Source organism: Phymastichus coffea, unplaced genomic scaffold, assembly GCF_024137745.1.
Source record: "Phymastichus coffea isolate CEN01 unplaced genomic scaffold, Cenicafe_Pcof_1.1 PCOF00114, whole genome shotgun sequence".
NCBI lineage: Eukaryota > Metazoa > Arthropoda > Insecta > Hymenoptera > Eulophidae > Phymastichus > Phymastichus coffea.
In genome coordinates this window covers 277,117-304,884 of record NW_026706925.1, presented here as the reverse complement: position 1 = coordinate 304,884, position 27,768 = coordinate 277,117, and the positions used below count along the sequence as shown (strand labels likewise).

At 35.1% G+C, this 27,768-nt stretch overlaps 1 protein-coding gene across 5 annotated transcripts in view; it reads right to left on the bottom strand.

Moving 5' to 3' along the window:
- LOC131670699 (nucleolysin TIAR) overlaps positions 1-27,768 on the bottom strand; it is a 199,377-nt gene continuing 171,609 nt past the window's right edge. For 3 of the 5 annotated variants that reach the window (XM_058946521.1, XM_058946522.1, XM_058946519.1), the window contains 5 exons: positions 20,084-20,264; positions 15,739-15,868; positions 13,016-13,257; positions 12,315-12,495; positions 7,888-10,748 (listed from right to left, as the gene is read on the bottom strand). In XM_058946521.1, the coding sequence (XP_058802504.1) occupies positions 10,707-10,748; positions 12,315-12,495; positions 13,016-13,257; positions 15,739-15,868; positions 20,084-20,264 (776 nt within the window). In that variant the 3' untranslated portion in view covers positions 7,888-10,706. Of the gene's footprint in view, positions 1,389-7,887; positions 10,771-12,314; positions 12,496-13,015; positions 13,258-15,738; positions 15,869-20,083; positions 20,265-27,768 lie in introns of those variants that run through there. The other 2 variants (XM_058946523.1, XM_058946520.1) reach the window with 2 other exon arrangements.

The window sequence follows — 27,768 nt, the reverse complement described above, 5'->3', positions numbered from 1 at the left end:
TACATTTTCTATAATATATTTTACATTATAAACCAACCATACATCATAATAATATTATCTTATATTCTTACGTCTAATGGTTGTTTTTTTTTGTTTGGTTTCCTGTGTCCTCGTTTATATACTTCCTTCGTATTTATAATTTGTTTACTTTTTTGTATATTATTTATATATATTTATATATTTATATTCATCATTCGTTATTTATAATATAGTTTTTACGCTATGTTATGCATATGTATAATATCATACATGTTGTTGTTACTTATTCTCTCTCTCTTTCTCTCTCTCTCGCTCTTAGACACATTCGCACGTCTCTTTTTTCCGAAAATGTCACTGCTCGCACACTTTTACGCCGAAGCACGCTCACAGGCGCGTTTTTCGCTAATCAAGTTTTTTGTTTGTTTGTCTAACTACATCAACACGCATACAATTTTTTTATTTTTTTCTCTTAACTAGGATGTGTATTCACTTCACCACGTGGCTCGGGCGCCAATTTATTTCCATTATTAACTATTTTTTTTCTTAATATGTATACACTTCTCCTGCCTTTTGCCTATATAATGTCGCGTGTTTCTCGAACCTCTCAACATATCTATATAGAATTATACGAACGCATTTTTTTTCTTCTGAGAGTGCGCACACGGTGAAGGGGAAAAAGAGAAGAGCGACACGAGCTTTTGCCAACATTTGTTCACTTTTGATTCGGTTGATTAATGCTTTGATTGGCTTGTCATTTGATTAACGAGCGAAAAGTAAAGACGCTTCTCTTTCTTTCCTCGTTTCACAAACTCGTATTACAATGATTTCTAACTACATCACGCGAATATATTTTCTAATGAAGTGTATTTATACAGTACGTCGCTCGCTGAGCAAGCAAATTTAGATCTTTCTTATTTTCACCTTCATTTAGCTTGTCATAATTAACTCATCCGCTCACCTGTAAGTCTGGTTATTTTTTTCTAGTTCCTCTCTCAACGCGATTAACGTTATCAGTTTAGTCTTTTTTTAGCGTCCTCGCGAGTGCCGACGAAAAAACAATACTAATATTAAATATTCGCCGCGTTTTATTTGCCAACTAATTTTTGAAGTATTCAAACTTCAATAACAAAGTTTGGACGTTCGAATTTTTCCCTTCACGGTTTTTTTAAAAATATCTTTTCAACTTTCAACTATTTTGATTAGTTCGATTGATCTTTTGCTCTTTTTCCGACAGAACGTTCTTTTTTTGTCGTAGTAGTGTTGCTGTTGTTCACAGATATTCAAGTGCGCCGTCAATGGGAAAAAGGCACCTAACTCCTTATAACTTACGGTGGAATGTGTGATATGCCAAGTCATCCAGAACGACAAGTTGCGCTTTTAGGCAACCGAGCTTTTTAAGCCAAACTCGCCTAAAAAATAAGAAAATTTTGGGTATTGTTATACGGGCGAATTGATATTCCAAGAATATTTTTGAAAAATTTCGGAATACTTAGATGATTTTATTTTTACTAAATCGATATCTGGATATTACCAACTGAGTGATTTTTAAACAAATTTTCATTTAATTCAAGTATTATGACCATTTGTTAATAATTATTCATAATTTGGTATTACGAAATAATTTATTTCAAAGTAATAAAAAGCTATTATTTTTAATTATTTGACACAATGTTTACTAGTTAAGAAATATCATGCATTAGTCAAATTAAACAAACTAAATATTCGAGTATACACTTACAAGTGACCTTCAAGGCTGAAAATGTTATAAACCCTCTTCTTACAATTTTTATAAAAATTCTTAAAATTACATTTTTATAAAAACCACATCTCATTTTCAGTAAAAATAGATTAAAGGTATATTTAAAACAAATATAAAACAAATATACAATTCCAATTGACAAACAAAAAGAATATCATGAAATAACCTCAGAATATCGATAGAAAAATTAATGTGAACTATTTATTGACTTATATTTCTTAAAAATAATTAAATTTTTTTAAGAAACATAAATCACACAATAAAACAGTTTCAAATTATTTTTAGTATTCTAAGGTTTAAAAGAAAAAAATAGTTAAAAATAATATAAAAAAGCATACATAAAAGAATTTGATTAATGAAAGTATCAGATTATCTAAAAGAATAATAATTAACAAATAGATGGCATAGTAAAGAACGTTAGCAAATTTATGTTACAGGTAATAAAAGACTATGTTTTACAGTAGTTTACTCAGTCGGTAACTAATACTCTTTTACTTGTTATATAGATATATTTTAATTTAAAAAAACATTCAAAAAAATATGTACGCCACAATACAATGATATTCATACTGATAGTCATTGAAAAATAGTAAAATTTATAAAAATCGGCAAACCGTCCTGGACTCGTACTTATAAAATATCGTCAATTATACGAATTTTACCTACGTGGAACGAAAATGAACGTTGGGATAATTGCCAGCAGATCATAAAAATCGGACGCCTTATTTATGTCGGTAAGTTCATTTTTTTCATTGATATTAACTAAACTCTCTGCAAATATTCACTAATTGATGATAATATATCAACGTGCGCTACATTTAATAATTGTTTCCTACTCGCATTATCAATTGCGATTAAATAATAAACGAGACTTGCGGGATGTGCGTGTCATATAGCAGCCCACGCGAGTCGTTTACTAATGTATCGAATCGATTGTAATATATTAATATGTCAATATCCTATATCCCGACTTCTCTCACGCACGCGGGCACACAATTTCACCTCGCGCGCGTTTTATATGCCTGTGTGTGTGTGTGTGTGTATGTGTGTGTGCGCGTGTATATGACAGTAAGTATATATACACGTGTAGCTAGACACACAACGTTATTAATTTTTTCTTGCCTCTTCCCTTTCTGTTCACTCTCGCGGGACGATGTATCCGATATATAGACTACAGGCACGCCTTGCATGCTTCTCGACCGTTTTTTTTTATTATTCCTCTATGTTTAAGAACTAACGTATTTTTTATTTATAACACAGTGTATTGCGAGCCTCGAGCATAGCCGACAGTTTTTTCTCACCTGTCAACGCTCACCTTCGGTTAATTATTCTAAACAAAGCATCATGCGTCCATTCGGGTATATATATATTTTTTCATATATATATGTATAACCATGAACGATGTAATATCATGAAGCATCTCGCACGGATCTACGGGAATTGGTTTTGTTTTGTTCAGACTACTTCAATGCAAAAATCGATGTATACGCTTACAAAATATGGTTAGGTAAAAATAATTAATATTTTTCATCATCATCGTCATTATCATCGTCATTATCGTCATCATCGTCATTTGAATTATGTTTACTCATCTGTGCGCGCGCGAGCGGTCGTACAAAAGTTTTTGTTTGCAATGATTGTGAGGATTATAGCGAGTACAAAAACCGTACCTGGAAAAATCTTCATTTTCGTTTATCCGCACAAAAAGCTTTCAAATATTACACGTTTTTCTTGGTTAATTCTCTTATGTAGTTAGTGTTATATACTATGTTCTTTTTCTTCATTTTGTTTACACGATTACGTTTATGCATGTTAATTATAATATACAAATTTTTCATCGTTTGCTTCTCTATATACTTCTCTCTCTCTCTCTCTCTCTTTCTCTCTTTCTTTCTCTATCTTCCTCTTCTATTTTGCACGTCATATTTGGAAAAAAACATGATAATCATAAAAGTTCAGAGCTAATACGTCGGATAAAAGATAATAAATTCCACCGTTATTTTTTACGAAAAGAATCATCGAAAGTGCATTGTGCAAAGAGGAAAAAAGAGACAACGGTATTGCAGACTATATCTGATAACACTATTAGCTACTGATTCTGTTTTTTTATATCACGATTACTTATTCATTTCTATGATATTAACTACATTGTTTATTCTCTAAATTCATTTACGCCTATACGCTACACTATGGCTTCCTAATCCAATGTTCATTTTTATCTATAATTATCTCCTTGTTTCTCATTTTATTTATAATGGATAACAATAGATTTACTGCAAAAGGATATCAGACGAAGCATTTTTCGTACTTTTACTCATTTAAAGAATAACAAAAATGGTTGAGAACAAGGAAAAGCTCATTCAATGATTTGTCAAAAATACGAAAAATAGAGTTACTCCTCTGATAATTGCTTTTGCCTTGTCGAATACCTACATTTTGGACTGATTCACGTGGATCTCAGTGGGCCAGGATATTTTCATATCCTCTTTTGGTGCTCGCTATACGTCTATTTACGTGTGTGTCGATCTATGTGTGTGCGTGCGCGCGCGCGCGCGCGCGTGTGTGTGTGTGTGTGTGTGTGTGTGTGTGTGTGTGTGTGTGTGTGTGTGGATATGAAAGTGTGCATGTTCGCCACAGCAAGTAATAAGTAAGCAGTTGGCAATCGTTCCTTCTCACGCAATTCGACACTGGCTTCTATAGGCTTTCTCACCGTCCGATTCTCGATCATCTTTTCACATCTTTCTCACTCTATATCATTGTCCTTGTGTCGTTCTTCAGCCGAGCGTTTTGTCACCTACTTTGTCTCTTTCTCGCAATTCCTCAATATGAGTGATATTCATACAGATGATCGATAAATTTTCTTTACTCATAGTTCATTCATATCGATCGAAATACACTTTAGTTCAAATATATTTTTGGCAATTAATTTATTTTTAATTTTCTTCAGTGAACCTCATTTGTTCTTTCGTTGTTACGTGAATGTTTGAGAAGCAAAAAAAAATCGTTTGAAAGTTGTTTCCTTATATAAAACTATTGCTAGAGCGTGAATCATAAATCAGCATTGTATTTTTTTGCAAATTACTATCTCCAAATTACGTTAAGAACCCTGATAATAATAATGTTTTTAATTCGTTGCACGATTTGCCAAAAAGTATGGTTTTGTTTCGTTGGTGAAAACTTTGATATAAGATTATCAAAAATATTATATCTCTATTTTGACGATTATTAAAAATGTTGAGTGAATGATCGAGTAAAATTAGAATTGATACAAATGTAATAAAAATTTTAAAAATAGTTTCCTCAAATTACATTGAATTACGAACTAAAACAATGGTATATTTTGCATTAAACTTATTAGTATAATTGAGAGATCAGCCAGGATCATCAAATAATAGTAAGAGTGAAATTATTTTGTATTATATATTATTATTTTGAACCTAGTAGAATCCATCGAATTGCGTGAGATTTCGAAAAAAACTCTTTGTTTAACGACGAATTTTCAACACAAATATTGTACAAATCAAAAGCAATATTGACGCGGATATTCATCTCTTAGTTTGCAGCTCAGAAGACGAGCTAACAGAATTCACTATCATTGCCTGTAAATAGTAGCAGCGCATATTCCATTGCTTGTTGAATTTATTGTGGATAGAGGTTTATAGAAAAATATTTGTCTGTCCTCCTTCGCTTTATGTAATGAATGTTGATGATTGGATAGTAGCGAAAGTAGCGAAAACTCAAAGAAAAGATTTACATATATCATCAGATTTTCAGTATTTTTCATTTAGTTATAAAAGTTTTAAATAAGATTAGATTGTTGTACTCGACCCCATTGATAATGTTCTACAACATAATATCACTCATTAGGTTGAACCTACACACGTGTCGCCAATTAACATTAACAGAGTTAACAAGTCGTAAAAACAGTTACTACAACACATAACGTTTTGCATGTACAATTTTTTCGTTAATTGTATTCTCCACTCAAATGATCATTAAGTTGTTCAATAACTCAAGTACATTTACTCTTTCGTATTTATCACATTATTTTTTTTATTTATTCGAGATAAAAGATTAATATATTTATTTTCAATCATTCGTTTGTCTTTCTATTATTCAACGAGTCATATAAAAAGTAAAAATGAAGGTTTAATACCAAGAAATATAAAATATTTTGTTAAGCCTAACTAGATCATCAACCCCTTAAACAACGCAAATTAACAATGGCGTAAAAATCATTAATAGTTCCGCGATGAGAAAGGAATGTTTATGAAAGATTTGCCTTCTCAGTCAAACATTGGTCTCTCGGCAAAATGTAAAATTCTCACCCGTACATCTATTCACCGCCTGAATAAGAGAAAAACTGAAGTGTGCGCACTTTGATCGCGAAATCGTTGTCTGACTCGGTGCATCTCCATCAGAGAGACAAAAGGAAATGAAGAAAAGTACATCACGCGAATGGATGCTTAAGGAGAAAAGTTAAGGACTCCCATCGGTACGTTGAGAAATGCGCTTATATAGATTCGCGCTATAATATTCTCTATCTTTAGTGTTTTACTTTTCTGATTCCGTGGCAATTTTTCGTGTCTCATTAACCTACTGACCGAGCCCCGAGCCTGAATAAAACTTGTACGAATCTAAGGTTCCCTTTCATCAATTCTATTATATTCCACTTCCTTTTTCTTTTTTTTCTATTATGCATGTGAGAAGCGCGTCGTTCTCTTGTAAGAAAATGTAAAAAACAAAAATTAATCCAAACATTTTATTTTTAACCATCGTTTAGTTAAATTACTTATATGAAAGTGTGTAAATCTTTCACGATTTCTAAACGTAATACAACAATAAACATGATTAACAGCTTTTTAAAACACTTATCGGTAATTAAAATGTGAAATACCAATGATAAGTAAAACATCAAGGCTAGCAAAGTAATGTCAATAAAACACTTGATTTTCTTACCCGAACCTATTGTTAATCGAAAAATTATCATAACACGAATATTAATCATTAAGCGAGTGTTTCGTGTATGCGTAGGTGTGCGTGCCTTAAGGTTAAATATTTCTTACCTCTTGTTTATACATATTTTTTTTAAATCCAGTTTCCATTTCGACATCAAAAATCTACTTCGATTGTTTATAGTTTTTTTATCACCTTATACGACTAAAATTTCTCTGTCTCTCTCTCCGTGCGCAAAAGAAAAAGGTGCTCATTACGCGCGCTCGAATTAACGCAAAGCTTATGTTTTTTTACTCGCGCTCGCGTGAGCTCGATCAAAGTCTGACGTGCCTTAGTTACTATAAGGCTCCCTTTGCTACTCTTCTTTTCTTCGCTTGCGCTCTCTTCTATTTTTACACAGGATTGAAGAGAGACGTCGAAGGAAAAATCTCGCATGTGAGCCTCGAAGGAGCGGATTTCCCGTGTTATTTTACTTTATTTTTTTTAGTATTTTATATACTTATTCTTTTATTTTAGTACTATACGTGTTTCTATTCGTAAAAACGCCCGACGATTTTTCGCTTTGTTCCGTTACTCCGAGGTTCAACGCGTTCAACCAACCAATTAGTTGCAATATTTCTTTTGTAGTTGCTATAATTTTCTTTTTTTTCTTTCGTGTCTGTTCGGTCTAACTAACAATGTACATAATTTTTTTTCTCAGCATATTTACTCGCGCAATTCGTGTGGTTAAATGTTTTTGTCCTCTCCTATTTTTTTTAATTGCATGTTTGTATCTTTGTTTTTTCCTAAGTTACTTTATCTCTATACCATATGTGCTTTCACATACGCAAATTTATATTATATATATTCATTTATATATGTCCATATCTATATATTTTTTTATATATAATATATATAGTTTCTATATATATCTTTTACACTCTCAACGTTTAGTTTTTCCGCTTTTACACATTCGTTCTTTGTTCGCTTTATATGTGTATACATATCTGTACGTATGTATATTTATATATTTATATATATTTGCATTTTATGTATATGAATAGATTTATTTATATATTTATAACATTTGGTTTCTTTGTTGCATCGTCGCCCGTGCTTTCACACCGCATTTTCTAAGGCTTATTACAATATATATATATATATATATATATGCATGTGTGTATATATATATATATATTTAGATATATGCGCGCGCTCGCAGTGCGTTATTATTTTATAGCTTTTATTCATTTTCAAACACTCTTTTTTCATTGCTAATCTTATCAGTTCACTCAGTTATAAAATAATAACAGTGTCCGACACAAAGAAATTTTTGCGATGATTATTTTTACTTAAAAGTCAAATCGATGATTGAATCTATTTGTGATCTTGATATTATTTTGCGCGTGAATACGTTTCCAAGTAAAATACTGAATGTCGTGATGTAATAAAAAAGTAATAGAATCAGTCAATTTTTCGTAATCTAGATGTAAACCTTTTTCTACGCAACACCGTAATATTTCTTTGCATGAGTGCATTGCTATTATAACTTATAAAAAAACACAATCATTGAAAAACTCTTTACAATCGTCTTAACTAGCTGATCACTTAATGGTCGCGTCTTCTTTCGCTTTCGATCCAGGCAAAAGAGAATTCCAAAAATACTCTCAGATAAAATTTGCAATTCGCTTCTGTGACAAAAGCGGTTCGCCTAACCATGAAAGGATTCGTGATTTCCGTCGAAAGGAGACGCATCTCGCCACATGCATAAGCTTTCTCTCTCTCTCTCTCTCTCTCTCTCTCTCCCTCTCTCTTACTTTTTTCTCCGCTTTGTCGGAGAGGACAAAAAAGAATAAAATTAAAAAAGCCCGACTTTGTGACAGCACGGAACACGCGACCACGAGAGAGATTCTTCACTTCTTAAGTACAGTTTTTTTTTGTATATATATTTTTTGCTGTGTGTACGTTATTTTTCTTCGTTATTTTTTGTTGCTTATTCATGGACTAATCACTAACTTTCGTGCTGTGTGCAATTATGTGTCTATCTACGGATTTTTTTTCTTATGTTAACATAATCTCGCCTCTCGAGGTCCGCAGCATACATTGCGTGTTGTTTTCTTTTTAATTGAGTCTCGTGATAGTTATGTTTGCGTCTAGTGCACGTATATGTGTATATGTCGAATAGAAATTCGAAATGCAGACGTCGTTCTCGGTTACTCATTAATGAATATTTACTTTTGTATTCTTTCATTATAAAAAAGTCTATGTGTAAGTTTTTAACTCACTTTCGTTCGGTTTACAAAGGTCGACTGGCGCAGTGTGTGCGTGTGTCCTAGACTAGGAGTAACTCTTCGTCATTTATTATTACTGCTTTTTTTTAAATATGTGTATATCGAAATATGTTGGCATTTTTCATTTTTTTAATTTATTTATTGATGATTGTAACTCTTCGCAGAGATGAACGACGTATAGGCTTTGTCCGTTTCGTCACCTTTCGAGAGGAAAAGTAGTTGACGACGGTGGCGATGCAACCGAGTTTTTTTATATTTCATTTATTTTATTATATTTATGTGTTTTGTTTTTTCCTTTGTAAAAAATATAGCAAATGTGAATAGAAAACTTTTTTGTTCTACTACGAAAGCCAACAAATGCTCTTGCCTGTTAAAAAAGCATCCTTAATATTCGAAAATAAATGCTCGTTTGACATCTTTTTTTCTTTTTTATGAAAATACTAGCTTATGGGAATCTTACAAAAGTACGTTTTTCTTCTTTATCATCATCATCGTCGTCGTCAATAATTTGTTGTTGTATTGGTCTTATCACAGCGATCGCACGAGCCAATTACTTTTGTTCTCACTAGCGAAAAATTTGTCCGTGGAGCTATTATATCTAATGAAACATTCCCCCTTTAGCGGCGCGTGAAAGATAAACCGTTATATAGTCATATTATGAGAGCGCGCGCGGCCGATTTCGTTGTCGTGTCGTCGAATTTTACGTCGGCCCTCGAGAGCGAGAGAATCGGCAATTGCTAATTATCTTTTTACTTTTTTTTCTGGTTGTTGGTATCTTTTTAACGCAATAATACCTAACTAACTATCTACTTTGCTTTTCCTATCGTCATGTTATTTTTTTTAAATCCACTTTTCTACGTCGCTACGACGTGCAAGTTTTTCTTCTCTCTTTATCTCTCTCTCTTTCTCTGTTTTATACACAACACAGCGTCACGGGACGAGCGAGAGAGGGCGCAATTTGACGGTGCCACTTTGTTCGGGAGCTGCATAAGCACTCACGGAATCTACAAAAATAACGAATCGCCTCTCTGTGCTAGTTACATGTATTTTTTCTGTTTCTTTTGTTCTTCGTTGCGCTCGCGCGCGCCGTGTGCGATGTACAGCGCGAAAAAAGTGTGTTTGCGCGCGCGCGCGTATGTGTGTGCGTACACACACACACACACGCGCGCGCGCACACGTACACACCTCGCAACTCATACAACAAATTCACGCACAGGCTATAACTATAACACACATTTACATTTACACACAGTGGAAACCGTCGTAGCGTCTCTCCCTTCCTCCTCCTCCTCCTTCCCTTACCGAGTTTTAGTACACACCTATGTATATATTTATATATGTTTTTTTATGCATTTATTAGTCGAATCGATCGGACGTGATCGATCGCAACGTGAATGATCAAGCGGGCAGTGGCACTGCGACGCGTCTCTTTGGCTGATCGCTGTTGCTCCTCGCTCGTTGATTGGGTCTGCGATTTTGTATTGGCGTTGTTGTTGTAGTCCTCGTGGCCGTGGTCATCGTCATTGTAATTGTAGCCATAGTCATGATAACGGTCTCGGTGGTAGTAGTAGTAGCAGTAGTAGTTGTAGTAGTTGTAATAGTAGTAGTAATAGTACTAGTAGTAGTTGGTGGCGTCGTCCGAACTAACGTTGCGGATGATGCCGGCTGAGGCGTCTGGCGCTTTACGATCGGTCCTGTCTGCGTGCTTGGGGCAGGGGCTCTATCTTCGCGCTTGCTTACCATCACACTAGGAGGCTAGGCGTCAGCCAATCCTCATCCGCTAGCTGGACCGCAACCAAGAACACACTTTACGAATTTGAACACACAGAAACGCATTGGTTAAGTTCATTTTTTGGTGTCCGTGACTTTTAAATTTAATCATTGGCTCGAGAGGGGGTGAGACAATTTCTTTTGTACTTCTTTTAGATTCTTTATCTTATCTGTATACATTTATGCCAATTTATTTTGTATTCGATGCAACGATTCCCGTTCACGATTGCTACTACATCTATTTGTACATATTTTTCGTTATGTCAACAGCCGAGCATTCCGTATGACTACCAGCAAGCTTTCTTATAAAAACTACTGCCGATTTTTCGCGAATTGAAATTGGGACACAACAAAAGCAAAATTAACCGCGAGTCAAAGAAAATAAGTGAGATGACATTTTTAACGAGTTAACGTCTTCTGTGGAAATAGCGCAATTTTTAACAAAGAACTTTATTGCGTTGATTATGCAGCACTTTGTTTAGCTATGATCAAGCGTTATAAATTCAAGAGAAAAGAAAAGTAATCTTACATCTTTCAACCTAACAACTTAAAAAATGCTTTTATAAATATTCATATTACTTGATCACAGATAATAATATTTCTTTTTTTTTGTAAAGCCAGCGGTTTTCATACTTAATGAAGGATTAATTACGTGCCAGTGCTTTTATTGCCCTTCGTATCACGAAAGCTCACCCAACCTCGATGTTATACGTGCTTTCACTACAAAATATTGATTTTTCAAGCATTCCATGTAAAGATCCTAACGTCAAGTACAACGTTGCTACAATCTTTTATAAACATAAAATAATAAATTTAAAATGAAACAAAATAAAAGATATTGAAAATATAATTGCAAATGAAAGACTATACTTAGTGCAGAAAAAGTCAGCAAAAATAATGCTAAGACATTCACTCTGTTATAGGTTACACTCTAGTTATTTCTTTCTTTCGCGTTCGTTAAATACTTCAGTTGCGTTTATGTGTAGTGACGATTAAAAACATGATTAAAATGCCGTGAAAAACTACAATTCATAACGAATATATATTAAGGACATCTTTTGCTTTTTTCTAACGAAATAAAAAAACAAATGAGATTTTGCAATGCAAAAAATCTATGCATAATGCAATCTAAGTTTCTAATAAATCTAGAGCTATAATAAGAAAAAAGTAAACGAACACAAAGTCAGTATTCAAAACATGGTGCATTCACAACCAAAAAATGAAAAACCAATGCAGAGAATTGAAAAACAAGTTAATGACAGATCAATTCTTGGAAAGCTATTTTTATATATTTTTTTAATTTAACAGTGTATTTTTTCAACAACCCAAGAATTCAACTTTCATCTGTAATACACTTCCGAGAATATTGATCAATACAATATGTCTATACGATAATTACATTATTTTATCGGACATTTATATATAGTATAACATTTCATATATATATATATATATATAAGTACTGATCAATTTCTTAGGTACCAACGCGAACAGTCGCTTTCAGTACATGCGCGACGATCCACGTGGAGCAAATGACACACAGATAGAAAAAAAGTTTACGAAGAATCGATCCTTGGTACCTGGAACTGTTGCATCGGATAGGCCATCATTTGTGCCGGTGGTGGAGGTGGTGGCGGAGCGGCTTGGACGCCTGGTGGCGCCGTGACTGTCGTTGCATGATGGGGTGGCAGTTGCGGCCCACCAGGCAAACCCTGACCCCAACCTGCTGCTGTGCCAGCCGCGTGCACTCCCATTCCCATTCTGTTGTTCAAAGAATTGTTTTGTTTTGCGAAGCAAGGGATTATTATAAATTAACAATTTCGAACATTTTGGTGATAAGTTTTATAACAGATTGCAGTAAGAATAATGAGTGACATTTCAAACTTTTCAATTGGATTCTAAAACTTGTACAAATTGTAATTGCAACATTTTTCAATTTGGATGTGGAAAGATTTACCACGAGTAATATTTCAACGAAAAAATTGTCTGAATTAATTTTGATCTAAAATTGAAGACTATAACACGGTCCATAACACACAGCGAGAAACTTTTGCCAGTGGAATAATTTTATTGTCTAAAACACGGTGGGACGCACTTACAAAAAATTACACTATCTTAATGGTGCCATTACAGTTCATTTTAAACTTTCAGAGCGCTCGAGTTACACATATATCTCGCCAGGTATCATTAAAAGTAATAAACAATTCACGCGGCTTGGACAAAAGCTAGGGCAGCCAACTTTGCCGTAAGATGAATTTTCAATCAGTACCGAGGAACTCACCCCATATACTGGGCTTGCTGATAACCAGGAAACTGGCCGTACGTGTAACCTTGCATTCCTTGGAGAAAACCACCAGCTTGCATCTGCGTAGCCGTCGTAGGGTACGACTGAGGTGGATACCAGTAGCCCAGCTGTCCAGCACTGCCAACCCCACCAACACCACTAACACCCGCGACTCCAGCGGCTGCCGCTGCCGCTGCTGCTGCTGCTGCGTAATATGGATACGTGGCTGACGATAGTGCCTGAAAAACATGTTCGATTCACGTTATTGCAACGTTAATACTTTTTATAAGTGACTTATGCGTTTACGAGCATTAGATTGAAATTAAATTGTAAGAATGAGTGATTCCAGGAGAAGACCGCGATGAAACACACTAAAAAGAACGAAATCGGGGTCTCAACTTAAAAAAGCTATTCTAAATTATGGTGGTGCTGGCGCATGGTTAAAGACGACCAGCAAATAGCGACAATGGGCTTGAAATTAGAGAAAAGAAATTACGTGATTTCTCATCTCTTCTTCTCCCAGCGGATGCCAAGTAAAGGGCTCGTCGTCGTTGGTTGTCGTCGGCAGGACAAAGAAGGGAGAGACAGAGAGAGAGAGAGAGAGAGAGAGAGAGAGAGAGAGAGAGACAGACAGACAGACAGAGAACTCGCAATGAGGATTTTCTCCTTCTCTCCGCATAGTCTATTCGGGACTCTTAGCAATTAGCGCCGTTAGGACGAGTGGATATGTCCGATCTGGGAATAGGAGTGAACCTCTTGCTAGACGTATATATACGTTGGACTATTTCGCGAATGATCTCGTTGGCTTCGCGTACAGCATCTTAATATTCGTCTTATTGTTTGAACCTATGGCTCTTGCCCAAAGTTTAACATTTCAACTCTAATTTTTGTAATTGTCTTGAGAGGCTGAACGAACAATCGTATTCCTATGTAAATACTTTAGTGTTGGTAATAACAACAATTTTTTGAGCAATAAAATTCAACTTGTGCTCACTTTCGTATCTATTCTTACAAGATTTTTGGCATTTCTTGAAAGAGCAAAAAAGAAAACTATCGACGAAAAAATTAGATCTAAAATAAATGTACAAACTCCTCTAGCTCTAATAAAAGCAAGGACATCGGAAGGATCCGATGACGTTAGATAGAGGGGGGATGTCCATAAACTTCTCCTCTCCATAATTCAGCCGATTAAAGCTCTTCCAGTCGCTTCTCTATCACTATACCTGAACTCAACTCTCGTCTCGTTTTCGCGGAGGGGTACGCGCGTGAGCCTGTTACTCAAGCTGTGACATCGCTCTAATTGATCCCTATTCCCACAACGCCGAGAAGCCGCTCCGGATCGGATTATTATGCGGACCCTCTTCCCCTTCCTTCGCCCTTCTCTAGCTCGATGTTCCGTCGTCGATTTGCTGGAGTCGCTATCAGCAAGTATGCACGTGTGCTCTCTCTCTCTCTCTCTCTCTCTCTCTCTCTCTCTTCAGTTAGTTTGCCAAGCGAAGAGAGTGAGTGAGAGTAATTTTGCTTTTTATTGGGTATATACAAATAGGTTAGATGATTCCCTTCGTCGATATAGTATATTTTAGTTTCCTAAAAGATAAGCCAAGTTATTAAATAAGTAGAAAATTCAATAGTAAGTCAGACACATAAAGTCTATGGGTTGTTAACACGTGCTTTTAGATTACATATATAATAGAGATGTATCCATTGACCTATTATTATTGCACGATTTCAGATTTGTTATTTCAATTATTCGTTAATCGTACGAGGTGTACGGAACAATTGACGAGTCCGAATTGATGTACGATTGAAAGTGTTCAATTCGATTATCAAAGTAATTCAACGAAATACCGTAATTTGGCAACAAAAAAGTTCGCCCTTTCCCGATCTCTTACGGACATTTCCATCTCGTTCGGGACGCTTTATTCATTGCGCTATCTCCTATCGCGGTACGTAACGGTCGTGATGCCGATAATCGTAAAGTCCATTAGAGAGAGAGAGAGAGAGAGAGAGAGAGAGAGAGAGAGAGAGAGAGAGAGAGAGAGAGAGAGAGAGAGAGAGAGAGAATGCGAGGGCGTGGGCCGTCAGTCTTCACCACAAGATTAGCTTCGACACTCGTCGAGTTTCTATCGCGTTTCGAGGTTGCAACGTACAAAGATGTTGCTGATGGCTCTCTCTCTCTCTCTCTTACTCGGTTACCTTGCTAACCGACGATATCAAATAAGACTATCCTATATTTTATTTGTACTAGAGCATAACCGATTCTTTTATATTAAATAATTGTTTTAGTGTTATTTTATTTTTGAACTCATGTTATTTTGAAAATTGAAGAAAATGAAATATAGAAGTCATGGTAATTAATAATGTCTAACGTAGAAATTCATTTTATGAAAAACGATATCTTATCTCAATAAATCATATTAAATTTGAATCATAAGAAGTAAAAATTAAAGTTTCCATCCAATGACTTCCTGTAATGTCTAAAATGGAAATATTCTCTGGAATGATTTCCGTTGATAATTCAATTATACATAAAACTTGTTCATTAATATCAAAATTGTAACTCTGAAATAACAGTAAAATTAAAAGAGAAGAAGAGAAGAGCACGATTGCAGTAGAGAAACGTCTACCAAATGCAAGCAAAAAAAAGCAAGAGAAAGAAAACAAAACGCAAAAGCAATGGGAAAAAGAAGAATAAGAAAAGAGAACGCTCATATATTCACCTGTCCGGTTTGCTGGGCGTTGTTGGGATCTCCGCTTTCCTTGCCCCAGCTGCACTTCACCGTCTGGCCGTTGATGTCTGTGTTGTGGACGGCGACGATAGCGTGCGTTGCGGACTCCTTCGTAGAAAACCTGCAAAATATAGGCAGAGAACACGACCCCACAGTTATTAATCTGTCTCTCATCTTAGCACCTCGGACGTCCTATTTTCTGCTTAGCTCAAATTGACTTTCCGCCGAGTAAGTCTACCTTTGTGTATGAGAAGAAATGCAGACACCGGTTAAATCTGTTCATTTTTAAATTTCAGCGAAAAGTTTATTTCGTTTATTGTATTGTACAGCAGAAATATCTAATGGAAAATTATCTCTGATGCCAGATCATAAACTCAGAAAAACAAAGCGAATATTTTTACGAAGCATCTGGTGAGAAATAGATTTGATCTGGAGCAGATATTCCTAGTTAACCAGCGTTTTTAGGAAAACTTCTCATCCATTTCAGTGAAATAAAAAGGACTTCACTCAGACTAGCTCGTTGAGGGAACTGAGCTTCAATATCGTATAATCAATTAGCATTAATTATTCGATAGAGCAAAGCAGCAAGTAACTTGATTATTCGATTATAAAAAAAAATATCCAATTGCGCAGGCACACAGCTATAACCGCCAAACGTGCCCTCCGTATGAACTTATTTATGTTCTTCGAAATGCCGTTTTGAGCGTAGCTCGTGCGCGATGGTCTTTTCTGCGACTGACATTTGACGATGAGCCTTATTTCGAGCTTGACCGGAGAGCAAATCGCCCACCACGGCAGTTTACCACGCAAGAGAGGTTTATTGTGTATAAAGAATGATTTTTATGTGATCGCGCCGCACTTTTACGCGTCTGCGACGAGCATTTTATGCTTCTTTTTTTCTTTTCAGTCCGACGCTGAAAACTTTATCGATAATTGATTTTTCTACCCCCTTCTCCCATTTTACGAACGTTAGCAATTTTATATATCTCGCCCGATAAAGTCGGTTTTTGCACGAGGCATGAAAATTAGGTTGAATACCGAAAAAAATAAAAGCACAAAAGCGTGGCAATTCAAATGCATCCCCTATGGTAAAACACATAATGAAGCAATTCGCAAGATTTCAATCAAGAGAGCGTACAGATAGAAAGAAAAAAAGAAAGCCGGCACAAAGAGATAGTTAGAAGTGCATCGGGCATGGAATTATCTCGAGTGAAAAAACAAACCGCGGCCTCCAAAAAAAGGAGGGAGAAGCTCGCTCTATCGTGAAAAAGTACATGCATGAACATCGCTATTTACCGCACCAAGCTGGGGTTTATTTATTGGACCCTTCAATTATGAGAGCGCGGGGGTCGTGTGCCGTTTGGCATTTATCCAAGATTCACCGTGCCACCGGGCTAAAGGAGAAAGAGAGAGGATAGTAGAATATATAGATAAAGAGGAGTGCAAGAGTTATTTAAGAGAGATAGAGTTAAAAATAAAGAGAAAGAAATGAACTGCGAGGACCCTCTCTCTAGTTCATTTCTCTTAGGGAGTGTAAGGCAATGTGGATAAAAATAGATGGTAGATGAAATACGGCATATTTTATTCGATAGTTACACGTTTAAAAGGGAATTTCATCGGATAAACCTGCATTTGATTTGAAATTCGCGTTCAATCACTGACGTTCACATTATATATTAAAATATTTTTCATAAAAACTTTAATCATCTTCAATCATCGTTCAAAAACATGTCTCTATTAACAAAAGTCATTCACGCATACATGCTCACCGCAGTTTGAAAGGACACTCTTATCAACAAACCGTTGAAGACTTTTGAATACGTTTTAGCAATGGCGCGAAATGGCATTCTTAATCCTTCACTGAAATTATCATTATATTGTAAATTATCATAGCTCACGTGCCACAAATGAATCCATTACTTAATCCCATATAGCTCTAAATAGACCGACTTAATATTTTGCAATTCAGAGAAATCCAAAAAGCCTAAACAAAGCAACGAGGTCAACGTACGACGAGGTTGGCGGCGGTGCGCGGTCGGCGAAATTTGATCCGCAAACGCGCTCGACTGTGACTCTTAGCCGAAATGCAAATTTTCGCTCTGAGTCTCTCTCTCTCTCTCTCCCTCTACGCGATGATGATTCGCGCTCGAGTCGACTAATGCAAATTGCACGAAAGCTCGCGCGCGAGCAAGACAGAAATTAGAGACGCAGTGAGAGAAGGGGGGCGAGCGAGCACGCGCGCGAGAGAGAGATTACTAAAGAAAGGATCTACAGACGTCAGGTAAATAAATGAGATCAGCGGAAGAGTGTCGAGGTAAAGTCGATTGGATTTCGCGTAAATTTGACTTGCTTGCATATTATTTCAATGCTCGTAGTACGCGTTATTATAAAAAATATCTTATAGCACCGGAGATATGATATAAAAGAGAAGCAAGAAAATTAAATTGAAAGACAAAATTATTGGGTAAGTGTATAGTACATTAAGGCTTAATCTTGGCGAACAATTGAATTAGTCGCTGGACTCCAGTGGGTCTCTCGAACATCAAAGATCACCGAGAGAAAGAAATGCATTAACTGTTCGACTGAGACATGGGTCAGCAGCCGCGGTGTCGAAATTTGAATTCTCCGGAGAAGCTCACGTTCTATTAATCCTGGGAGAAGAGGAAGAGAGTCGCGATGACATGTCCGAAATCCAAAGGGACGAAGAGCGAGAGCAACAAGAGCATCAAGCTGCGCTAGTGCAAATTGTTCAACTACGGATATTTATAAAGACAAAGACGGACATCGTCGACGAGCCAGATGTGAGGAATATTCTAGTTAGGGAAGCTTTTTCATTGTTTGGAATTTTGAAAGCTAGCAGGCGTGCGTTGACGAGTTGTGATACTTTGTTTTTCGAAGAATGACGTCTCCGCATATGCACAAGACATAGTCAATCAATCGTTAACCTACATCAATATCCATAATGATATCGTGAATCTCAAAAAAACGATATACAAATATGTCAGACGATAAACTTTAGCCAAATCGCAAAAAAAACTATAAGACGTTACCAACTTTTTCTCAAACACATGATTATAGAGTTACAATACATGGTTACATAATTAAAGTTTTCATTTGTCACATATAAAATAATGAAATGTAGGTGAATGACCTTATGCGTTACATTGTTTCAACAAACAGCTTATAATAAGATCCTTATCTGACAAAGTCTAATTTCTCGAAAAAAATGAAGGAGATGGGAAATAGAAGCACACGAAAAAAAAAGCAGAAGCGGTGGTTCCGCTGATAAGTAGCCATCCGAGTCTTTCTTCGAAGACGCGCCGCCGGACAAAGGATCCATTCGTCATTCCGGAGGCGACCTTCGTTTCCGTCGTCTCTCGCGAAGAATGAACAAGAAGAGAGAGGGAAAGCGAGAGAGAGAGAGAGAGAGAATGGAGACCAAAGCCAGCAATTAGACGACCAATTGAAAGGACGCGTGTACATTGTCCAAGTCGCGCTGCTGCTGCTTTTGCTGAATTGAGAGAGAGAAAGAGAGAGAGAGAGAGAGAGAGAGAGAGAGAGAGAAATCGAGCGATGAAAATTAACGCAGACAAGTAAAAAAGTGGGTTGAAATTCCAGCAGTTATTTATTGCGAATTAACTATTTAATTTAAAGTTTGCCTAAGGACAGTTTGATTACTTGGATTCTGATTCGACCCTGGAGAGTGAGAAAAGGGAACTAGGATCCTGAGAACTCCCCTGAAAGTAATAAACTTTCATTCTCTCTCTCTCTCTCACACTCTTTTTTGCTTTAGCTCAGTTCCAAATTACTCCTTTTTTATTTGTAGCACTACATTTTTCCGTTTTTTCGTGGTGGTTATATTTTACAGCCTAATTTTGGATTACATCCGACCGTTTTATAGGCTTTTTTTCTTCGGACTCGTAAATTTGAGAAGATTATGTGTTTCAGTTTTCGCGAAGTTGGAATTTTGTGTGAAAAACTGATTTCTCATAAATGAAGTTAAAGTAATATAAATGATAAAATTAAAGCTTATAGTATTGCAAAAATGCATTTGTAATATGCTATAAAGTTCTGACGATTCGTACACGTTCTCCCGATTAGATGAAAAAAAAAACCGCGCAATAGGTAATCTCTCGATTTTCCAAGATAAATGCAACGTGAAAAAAATTTTTTTTTCCACTCGCGTAAACAAAACTCGAGCACAAAAGTCACGTATGCTTGGAAGCGATTTTGTTGGGCAGTTGGAAAGAGTGGAAGAAGAGAGAATAAAATGCCAGAGATAAAAATTGGCTACGGTCAATTATTTTCGCCAAAAGTAGCAACGCAGACAGCGTACCTGATGAAAGCATAGCCCTTGTCTTTGAAAACTCGAATCTCTTGGATTGAGCCGAAGGGCGAGAAGGTTTTCTGCATGAGTTCTTCCGTGAGGCCATTGGTTAAACCCCCACAGTAAACGGTGCAATTGGTCGGGCTGCTCTGATTGTAAACCTCATCGAACGTCAGTGGCTTCGCGTTCGCTGCAATCACACAACAGGAAAACATTATTTATACGGTATCTATTTTTATACTGTCAGTTGCTTAAAGGTTTTCGAAAAAATGAAAAAATTGATAATGACAAATGATATTTTCAAATACAACCAGATGAAAATTATCCTAAAATGGTGATGAATGTTTTGTATTGTCGAAATTAAAAAAAAAATTTTTTAAAAAGTAATCCAATTCCGCCAGAATCGTGAAACATGCATATTATTGGTGGATTAAAAAAACTTTAAAAAGTTATTTACAACATGTAAAAATTGGGAAAAATCTTTAAAACCATAATAATCGTTATTTTCGATTATTGTTGCTAAAAAAGTTATGTGAAAAATTTTACGTAGTGAAATTTTAGCAATTGCTTATCTAACATTGAATCTCAATATGTGAAAGAAAAAAATTCACGTTCTTTTGCTTTTACATTTTCCAGCTTTCAATGATATCATAGTATTTCTTGGTAATACAATGCTTTCGACGTAATTTTTAATCTCGGTACATAACATAGTAATATAATGATCAGTCTCCTTTGACGTTCTTGAATACTTAATACTTGATATGTCTAACAAAACCTCAACCTGAATCACTCACTAGTTACAACTTTTAGTGATCTTCACATATTAATTAACCATGCAATTTTTCAAACTTACTCACCATCTCAGCTGAAATTTCTCTGATAAAAAGAAGAAAAACGAGCTTTTAAGTCTAGGCTTTTCTGAACGCGATATCGGGGTCGAAATGCCAGGGAGAGAGAGAGAGAGAGAGAGAGAGAGAAGAAGAGAGAGAACATCGAGTTTACGATCGCGCTTAGCCGTTCGGCGAGTGTAAACGTGATCGGCAAAAGCCCCTAAGATTCTCACTTATTCATCCAACTATTGATATTAGCGATCTACTCCGGAGGAACTGTGTGTATGTGTGTGTATGTGTGCGGGTGAGAGAATTTGTCTGCGAGAGAGAGTTTATTACTAAGAGGGGGCAAATAGTATTATGAGATAGGGATAAGGGATATTAAAGTTTTATTATTCGATCTATCGAGTGACATTTCATGGAATTAGTAGTTAAAGATTAAAGAATTAGATTGAATGTCTGAACAGCTTAGGTATTCTATCAAAAATGTTTTACAATCATCGAAACTTAATAATAGCAATATTCAATGTCCAATGCATCTCATTCATCCGTTTATTTGTGTTTTAAATTCGATTTATTCAACTGAACGAAAAAAAGTACTCAAAAGCTCGGAATATGATTGTTTAATCGTTCCGCTATTTTTAGAGAAAAAAATAACTTGCACTCTTTTATATTCCAAACCGATCGTTATCGCAGAACTAAAAAAAGATGTTAATAAGCGACATATCGCGCGTCGGTCTTTATTTTTTTCACTCGTCGCTTGATAATACGAAGAGGCGGTGCTTGTTGGGTGGGCGAGAAAATCGAGTTCTCGCAAGTGTGATAACTTGTGGCAGATTTTCGAGGGCTTCCACGGCAATATCGCCCGGGATTCGCTATACGCTGCCACTGCTTACGGTAGCGTCACTCTCGAGAGCGAGAGAAGCCCTGCGGGCGATTCGCTCTTCTTCCTATTCTCCTTAACCCCTTCATATCCCGCGACTTCTCTTTCTCTCTCGCTCTCTCTCTCTCTCTCCCTCTTCTTTTTATATACTACTACTTTCTTTATTATTCTTAACGTTTTTAGTTTTCTCTCATGCATGCACGTCTTTCGAGGCTTTTATTTGTCTGTGTGTAAATGTGTGTTCTTTTACAACGATGTCTACTTGTTACATTTCTCGCTCGCTCACTTTTTCTTAGACTTTTTCAACATTCCAAACTTTTTTTCGGAGAATTAAAATTTTGAATGCTGTAATATTATCTACCTGCAAAATATCTTTAGTAGAGATACCACTCAGCATAAGACGCGAATTAAAAAGAAAAGGACAGTTCCCTACCGAAAAGTGAAACTACAACTTACGAACAATTTACGAGGCTTCCAAAGAGATCAGATGGTACAGGGCTACTGGTAATTAAAATTTCATTGGGTCTTATCTTCGAGGAGCTGATTGACTTTGAAGTCATTTACATGCCGATCGAGTAAAAGAGATAGAAAGAGATAGAAAGAGATAGAAAGAGAGAGAGAGAGAGAGAGAGAGAGAGAAAGAGAGAGAGAGACAGATAGAGAGGAGGAATTAATGAGAAGCTAGAAAAGTGAGGGCTGAAGAAGGAGAATGAGTAATAAAAGTAAACTTCGTTGTAAAGTAGATGGACTGATCTCTGATAGGATAAAAAGTCGGTAAATGGATTTATTTCAGAGGCTGTTAGAGTTTACATAAAGTGATGATACTATTACTCCTACCTCTCTCACCTTAGCTATATTTTGTTGTACGTTTTTTTCAGCATTTACGAGTTGGCGCTAAAAGTCTGTTTACAGAAGATATTAGTTTTCTAAGATATCTTACTTCATAGTAACATAATAGCCGAAGAAAAACGACACGTTATATTAGTAACTTGTCTATTGTTTTTTGCTGTAATGATTGAAAAACAATGTGAATTTAGTTTCTCTCTGCAAGTGAAAATCTCGTGTTAATACTTGAAAGTACATCGCCTAAGCCTTGAGAAAATAAATTCTAATAGGGAAGCACTGTAGAGCAAACTAATTTACACAGAATGCGTCAGTTAGTAGGCAGATGTTTAAGAGAGAACAAGATAGATAGCAGATATTCTGACTCATTAGTCGTTTGATAACCGAAGTGTGGCACGGCGCGGCTGAACTAAAGCATCTCTGACATTTGACAGGCTGAACCGTTTGCTACTGCTGCTACTAAACACAGGCCTCACTTGCAGCCCTCCCCTCTCTCTTCTTAATGCCCTATTGTGCGTTCGAGGGGCTTCGGCAATCGATCGATGTGTATCGCCTTGGGACATACACGCAAGGGCTCGACGCTCGATTTGCGATTATTGCTGGCTGGTGTTTATCTGCTTTTGCCGTTAACGCCTGCGGTTTGCTTATGTTGACGTTTTGACGATAGATTTTGATGGCTTTGAACGGTCGTGTATGTACATAAGTAATCGAATTTTCCACAAGTCTCCTTGATTCTTTTATTCTCCGAGTCAATTGATAAGTAAGAGTTGTAAAAATAATTTCGATTGTTTTTTGGAAAGCTTATGAAGCTTTTTATACTTTGATTTAGACAAAATCAATAGAATAATTACATATTTCGTAGTTTTGCAAAATTTATGTATATATCATTTGATAATAAAATGGAGAAGCTCAACGTGTACGAAGGAAGGTAAAATATCAAAAATAATAAATAGCAAGATGAAAGGAATAAATGTTGCTGGTAAAATACAGTTAAAATATAAATAGAATAGTGATGGAGATATGATTTGGGTGATGATATAGTAGATTTTGATACAAAAATTCAATTCTTTATGTGGACTATGAAAGACTATTTTTCAAAGTATGTTGTTCAGTCAGTTGTAAATTAGATTAATATTAACTTTCATTACACCGTACAATAGGTCAAATAATTAAAAAATGGCTCCACATTTTACAAAAAATTTTTCATTATTCCATAAAATAGTCATTAAATCTAAATAGCATATAAATATACATTGATATCGGTAAAATATTTCAATACGACTCTACATATAATTAATATTTCACAAATTATTATTATTGGTAGCGCCTTTGAATTTACGTACCTTTTTATAATACTTCATACGTTTGTTCAGTAATGAATATGAATTACTATAAAACTGTATAGGTTATCTAAACACAGTAAATACTTTACGGAAAATTGTGAAATCAGAAAATGACATACAATTCCCATCTCTTTCTCAAGCTAAATTTTGCAAAATTGAATTATCTGGATGATCTATTTATCTATTAAAATTAATTTAATAATATTTTTATGTGATTGCATTGAGAAAGAAAAGGTAAATGTAATGTTAATGACAGTAATGTGAATAACGAGGTGTATAAATAGAAAAATGAGAGAGAATATTAATGAAATAAATAATAGTGACAAATGAGGGATGCATAATTAAAATGATAATGCTAATTATTGATCCAACGATGAAATATTATTAACAGTAATTACAATCATGTAATTCCAATGAAAATTGATACATGAAATCGTAATGAAGTAATGAAATATGGAAGAATATAAATGAACAATGAATAATGATGAATTATAATGAAACAGATTTGAAAATACAATAATTATAAAAAAGTTTAGAGCAAGATAAAAAGATTCAAAGATAAATACATATATTTTTATGCAAAATCAAAATAAGGATATAGCAAACTGAAAATAAATCTTGATAGAATGTTATCATATCAATGAATATTTGTTTAGTAATGAAAACAAATATGTGATGAAGAGAAAAAAATAATAAAGTAATTTGCCATATATTGAATATAATTAATTTTTCGAGTTAGTATATAAAAATGTTTTTGGCTTGTATTATTTTGTTTACACTTACACACTTCGTGTCTCTAAGCCTATACCCCTTTTCTCACTCTTTTTCTTTTCATTTTCTTTCTTTTTTTTCTTATTTTTCACCTCTTTCTCTTTACCACCTGGCATATGTCACTCCCTCCTGCAAAATATTCGAGTTAGTCATACTTATCGCGGTAGAGATTTCACAATTCTTTTAAATTTTATATTTATTTAATTCTAACATGGATACTTAGCAAAAAAAAAATGCACAATTTGGTAAAATATGTTAAATGTATGATATTCATAATCGTTATGCATTATGTAAACATACAGCTCCAGATTTTTAAATATTTAAATTATGTTTATGTCGAGTATAAATTTAAAAAAATAAAAAAATCCACTTAAGTGTAAACACTCTTTCCTCGGTCTGACTAAATTAGCCTTCTACTACTGCGTTCTATACCACAGTAGCGACTGTTTTATCAAAATTTAGAGAGAAGGAGAGAGAGAAAAAAAAATGAAAATGTCAATGCCAAAAGATATTTTATGTCACTCTAACTTAAAAATCGCAACTTTGTTGCTTATTTTCGGCTACTCGTAGCATAAAATATCGTATGTGACTAGTGCAGAAAGGTATTTTTACGAAACGAGTTACAGGTTTTTTCACGAAACGAGGAGTTTCGTGAAACAAGCCTTACCGCACTCGTTGCATAATATGCTATTAATAAATCTGAAGAATCAAGTCGTTATTTTTCGTCAGGTTCGGGCATACGCGAGACTTCGGAGCTGAAATTATTTACTGGTAATGGGGTGCAAACGTGGGACATTATCTGTTCTAATAAACCAGCTGGCTGAATTGTACGAGAGAGTGAGAGCCGAGAAAAGCTAAGTAACCGCGGCCGTTAAAGTGTCTGTGTAATCTTGGGACGTCTGCGTTTCTCCCTCTTAAGCTCAAGCTCCTTCTATCTCATCGTCTTTCTCACTTTTCGTCGCACCCTCATTTTTAAGTTTTTTATGTATTTTAATTCTTCATTCTTTAAATATTGTTGTACAAAAAATCCAGATACTTTTTTGTCGTTCAACACATTTATTTAATATTTTAAGCCGGTTATTTCATCGTAATATTGTAATAAATGCTTGTAAAAAAAGTCAGTCCTCGTAAAACTATTTTTTTAGCCGTTCAAATTATTCGACCTCTAATAAATCATATTAATTTCGAAATTAGTATGGAAAACTTCATCTATCACTGTATTTTTTCGTTTACTACTCTTTGTTTAGCCATATCTCTCTGTTGCGGCCTGAACTTTATTTCAACTTTTTTTTCCGTCGCTGGACGATTATTCACCGTTATTTTCTCGCCTTTTACTCAACGTAATACAGAATTCACAAAATTGTCACTATTATTTATTTTATTAATATCCTCTTTCTCCTCAAATTTGCTTTCGCTGCAATGCTGTGTTTCACAGTTAATATTGTTTTTTAGTATCTTCGTTAGCTTTTTTTTTCATTTTTGTGCGCTCTTTCTAGGCACATTTAGATATGTTACAATTTTTCTCTTGTAAAGCATAGAATCATGAAAAAGCGGGTTTGGTATGTAAAATCTGGTTTACTTCACTGAAATGAAAATGTTATGTTTCTCTGTTTATAGCGTGACTACGTTATTTCGACTTCGTTTCATTTCCTGTCGAAATTTATTTCAACATTTACAATATTTTTACAAAATCAATTGTTGATTTTGTATTAATTGAAATTCAAATGAAGTTTACGTTAGTTACAATGTGTGTTACTGCGTACGGGTAGCAACCGCACAAATAAATGAGAAATTTTAATCAAATAACAAGCCGAAATCAACATCAAGTATGCAAATGTGATCTCAATGGAAAATACATCAATACATTGCTGTTTGGCTTATAATTAATTTTCATGAATCAATATTTGGTGAAACAATTTATCATATGACTCAACTGTATGAAAATTTTTGGCAAACAAGTTAAATGCCAAATGCCTACTAATTAATAATAATCCTCTTGAATGTTCAACTGCGAAGTGCAAAGAAAAAAGAAACAAACCCATGAAATCCTTTATAACAATTGGTGTATGTGATGCGCGTGTGTGTGTGTATGTGTATACGTGCGTGTGTGTATATGTGACGTCAGAGTTTTTAATTCTATACCAAGTTGAATCAAACGATAGGAAAATCAGAACGCATCGTGGCTAACCAGTTAGCGAAGTGACTTTAACAAATACTCACGGCTGCTTGCTCTCATTGTTATTTTCCTTCTCTTTTCTACTCATAATGTCGCCACATCGGTATTCTCGAGTTCATTTTTTGTTGCATTATTCAACATCTTCTTTTCATCCACGCTCTCTCTCTCTCTCTCTCTCTCTCTCTCTCTCTCTCTCTCTCTGGAGCGCGTATTACTTAATTTATCTTTTTCTCGCTCGAATCAACCCAGTTTTTCTCACAAAGCGTTCGCGCTACTTTTTTCTTTCTTTCTTTGTCAGCCATTGTTCGCTCTCAATTGGAGTGAAATTATTGCTAGGCGAGTGACGAGGAGGTGTACGAATATGCTTCTTTTTATCGTACACGTGCACTTGCTCTTGTATCATCGACCGGAAAATTGTAACACTTGATAGAATAAATTGAAATTTATTAGGCTAAAAAATATTTCAAGAGTTAATAGTATAACTAGATACTTAATTGAACGAGCAATTGTATAAATGAATGAACAAATTGAAACAATTATCCGACGATGGAAGGAAAACTTTTTCAATAGCAGAATATTTCAACAAAAATTGCATGTTTACCGGGCAATATTTGATCGACGAGGATTAATTAATTACGTATGCAATTTCATTGTTTTTTACAAGATAAATTGATTGAATGCCATTCGATATTTGTAAAAGCATCAAAATTTACAAATACGTGTACAAGCAAACGCTAGTATAATTCGTTTCCGACTCAATTAAATGATCAATTAAAATATAACATATTTCATGATATAATACTGCAATTGCTCCTTTTAAGTGTATTATCAAATTAATTGAAAGGTAC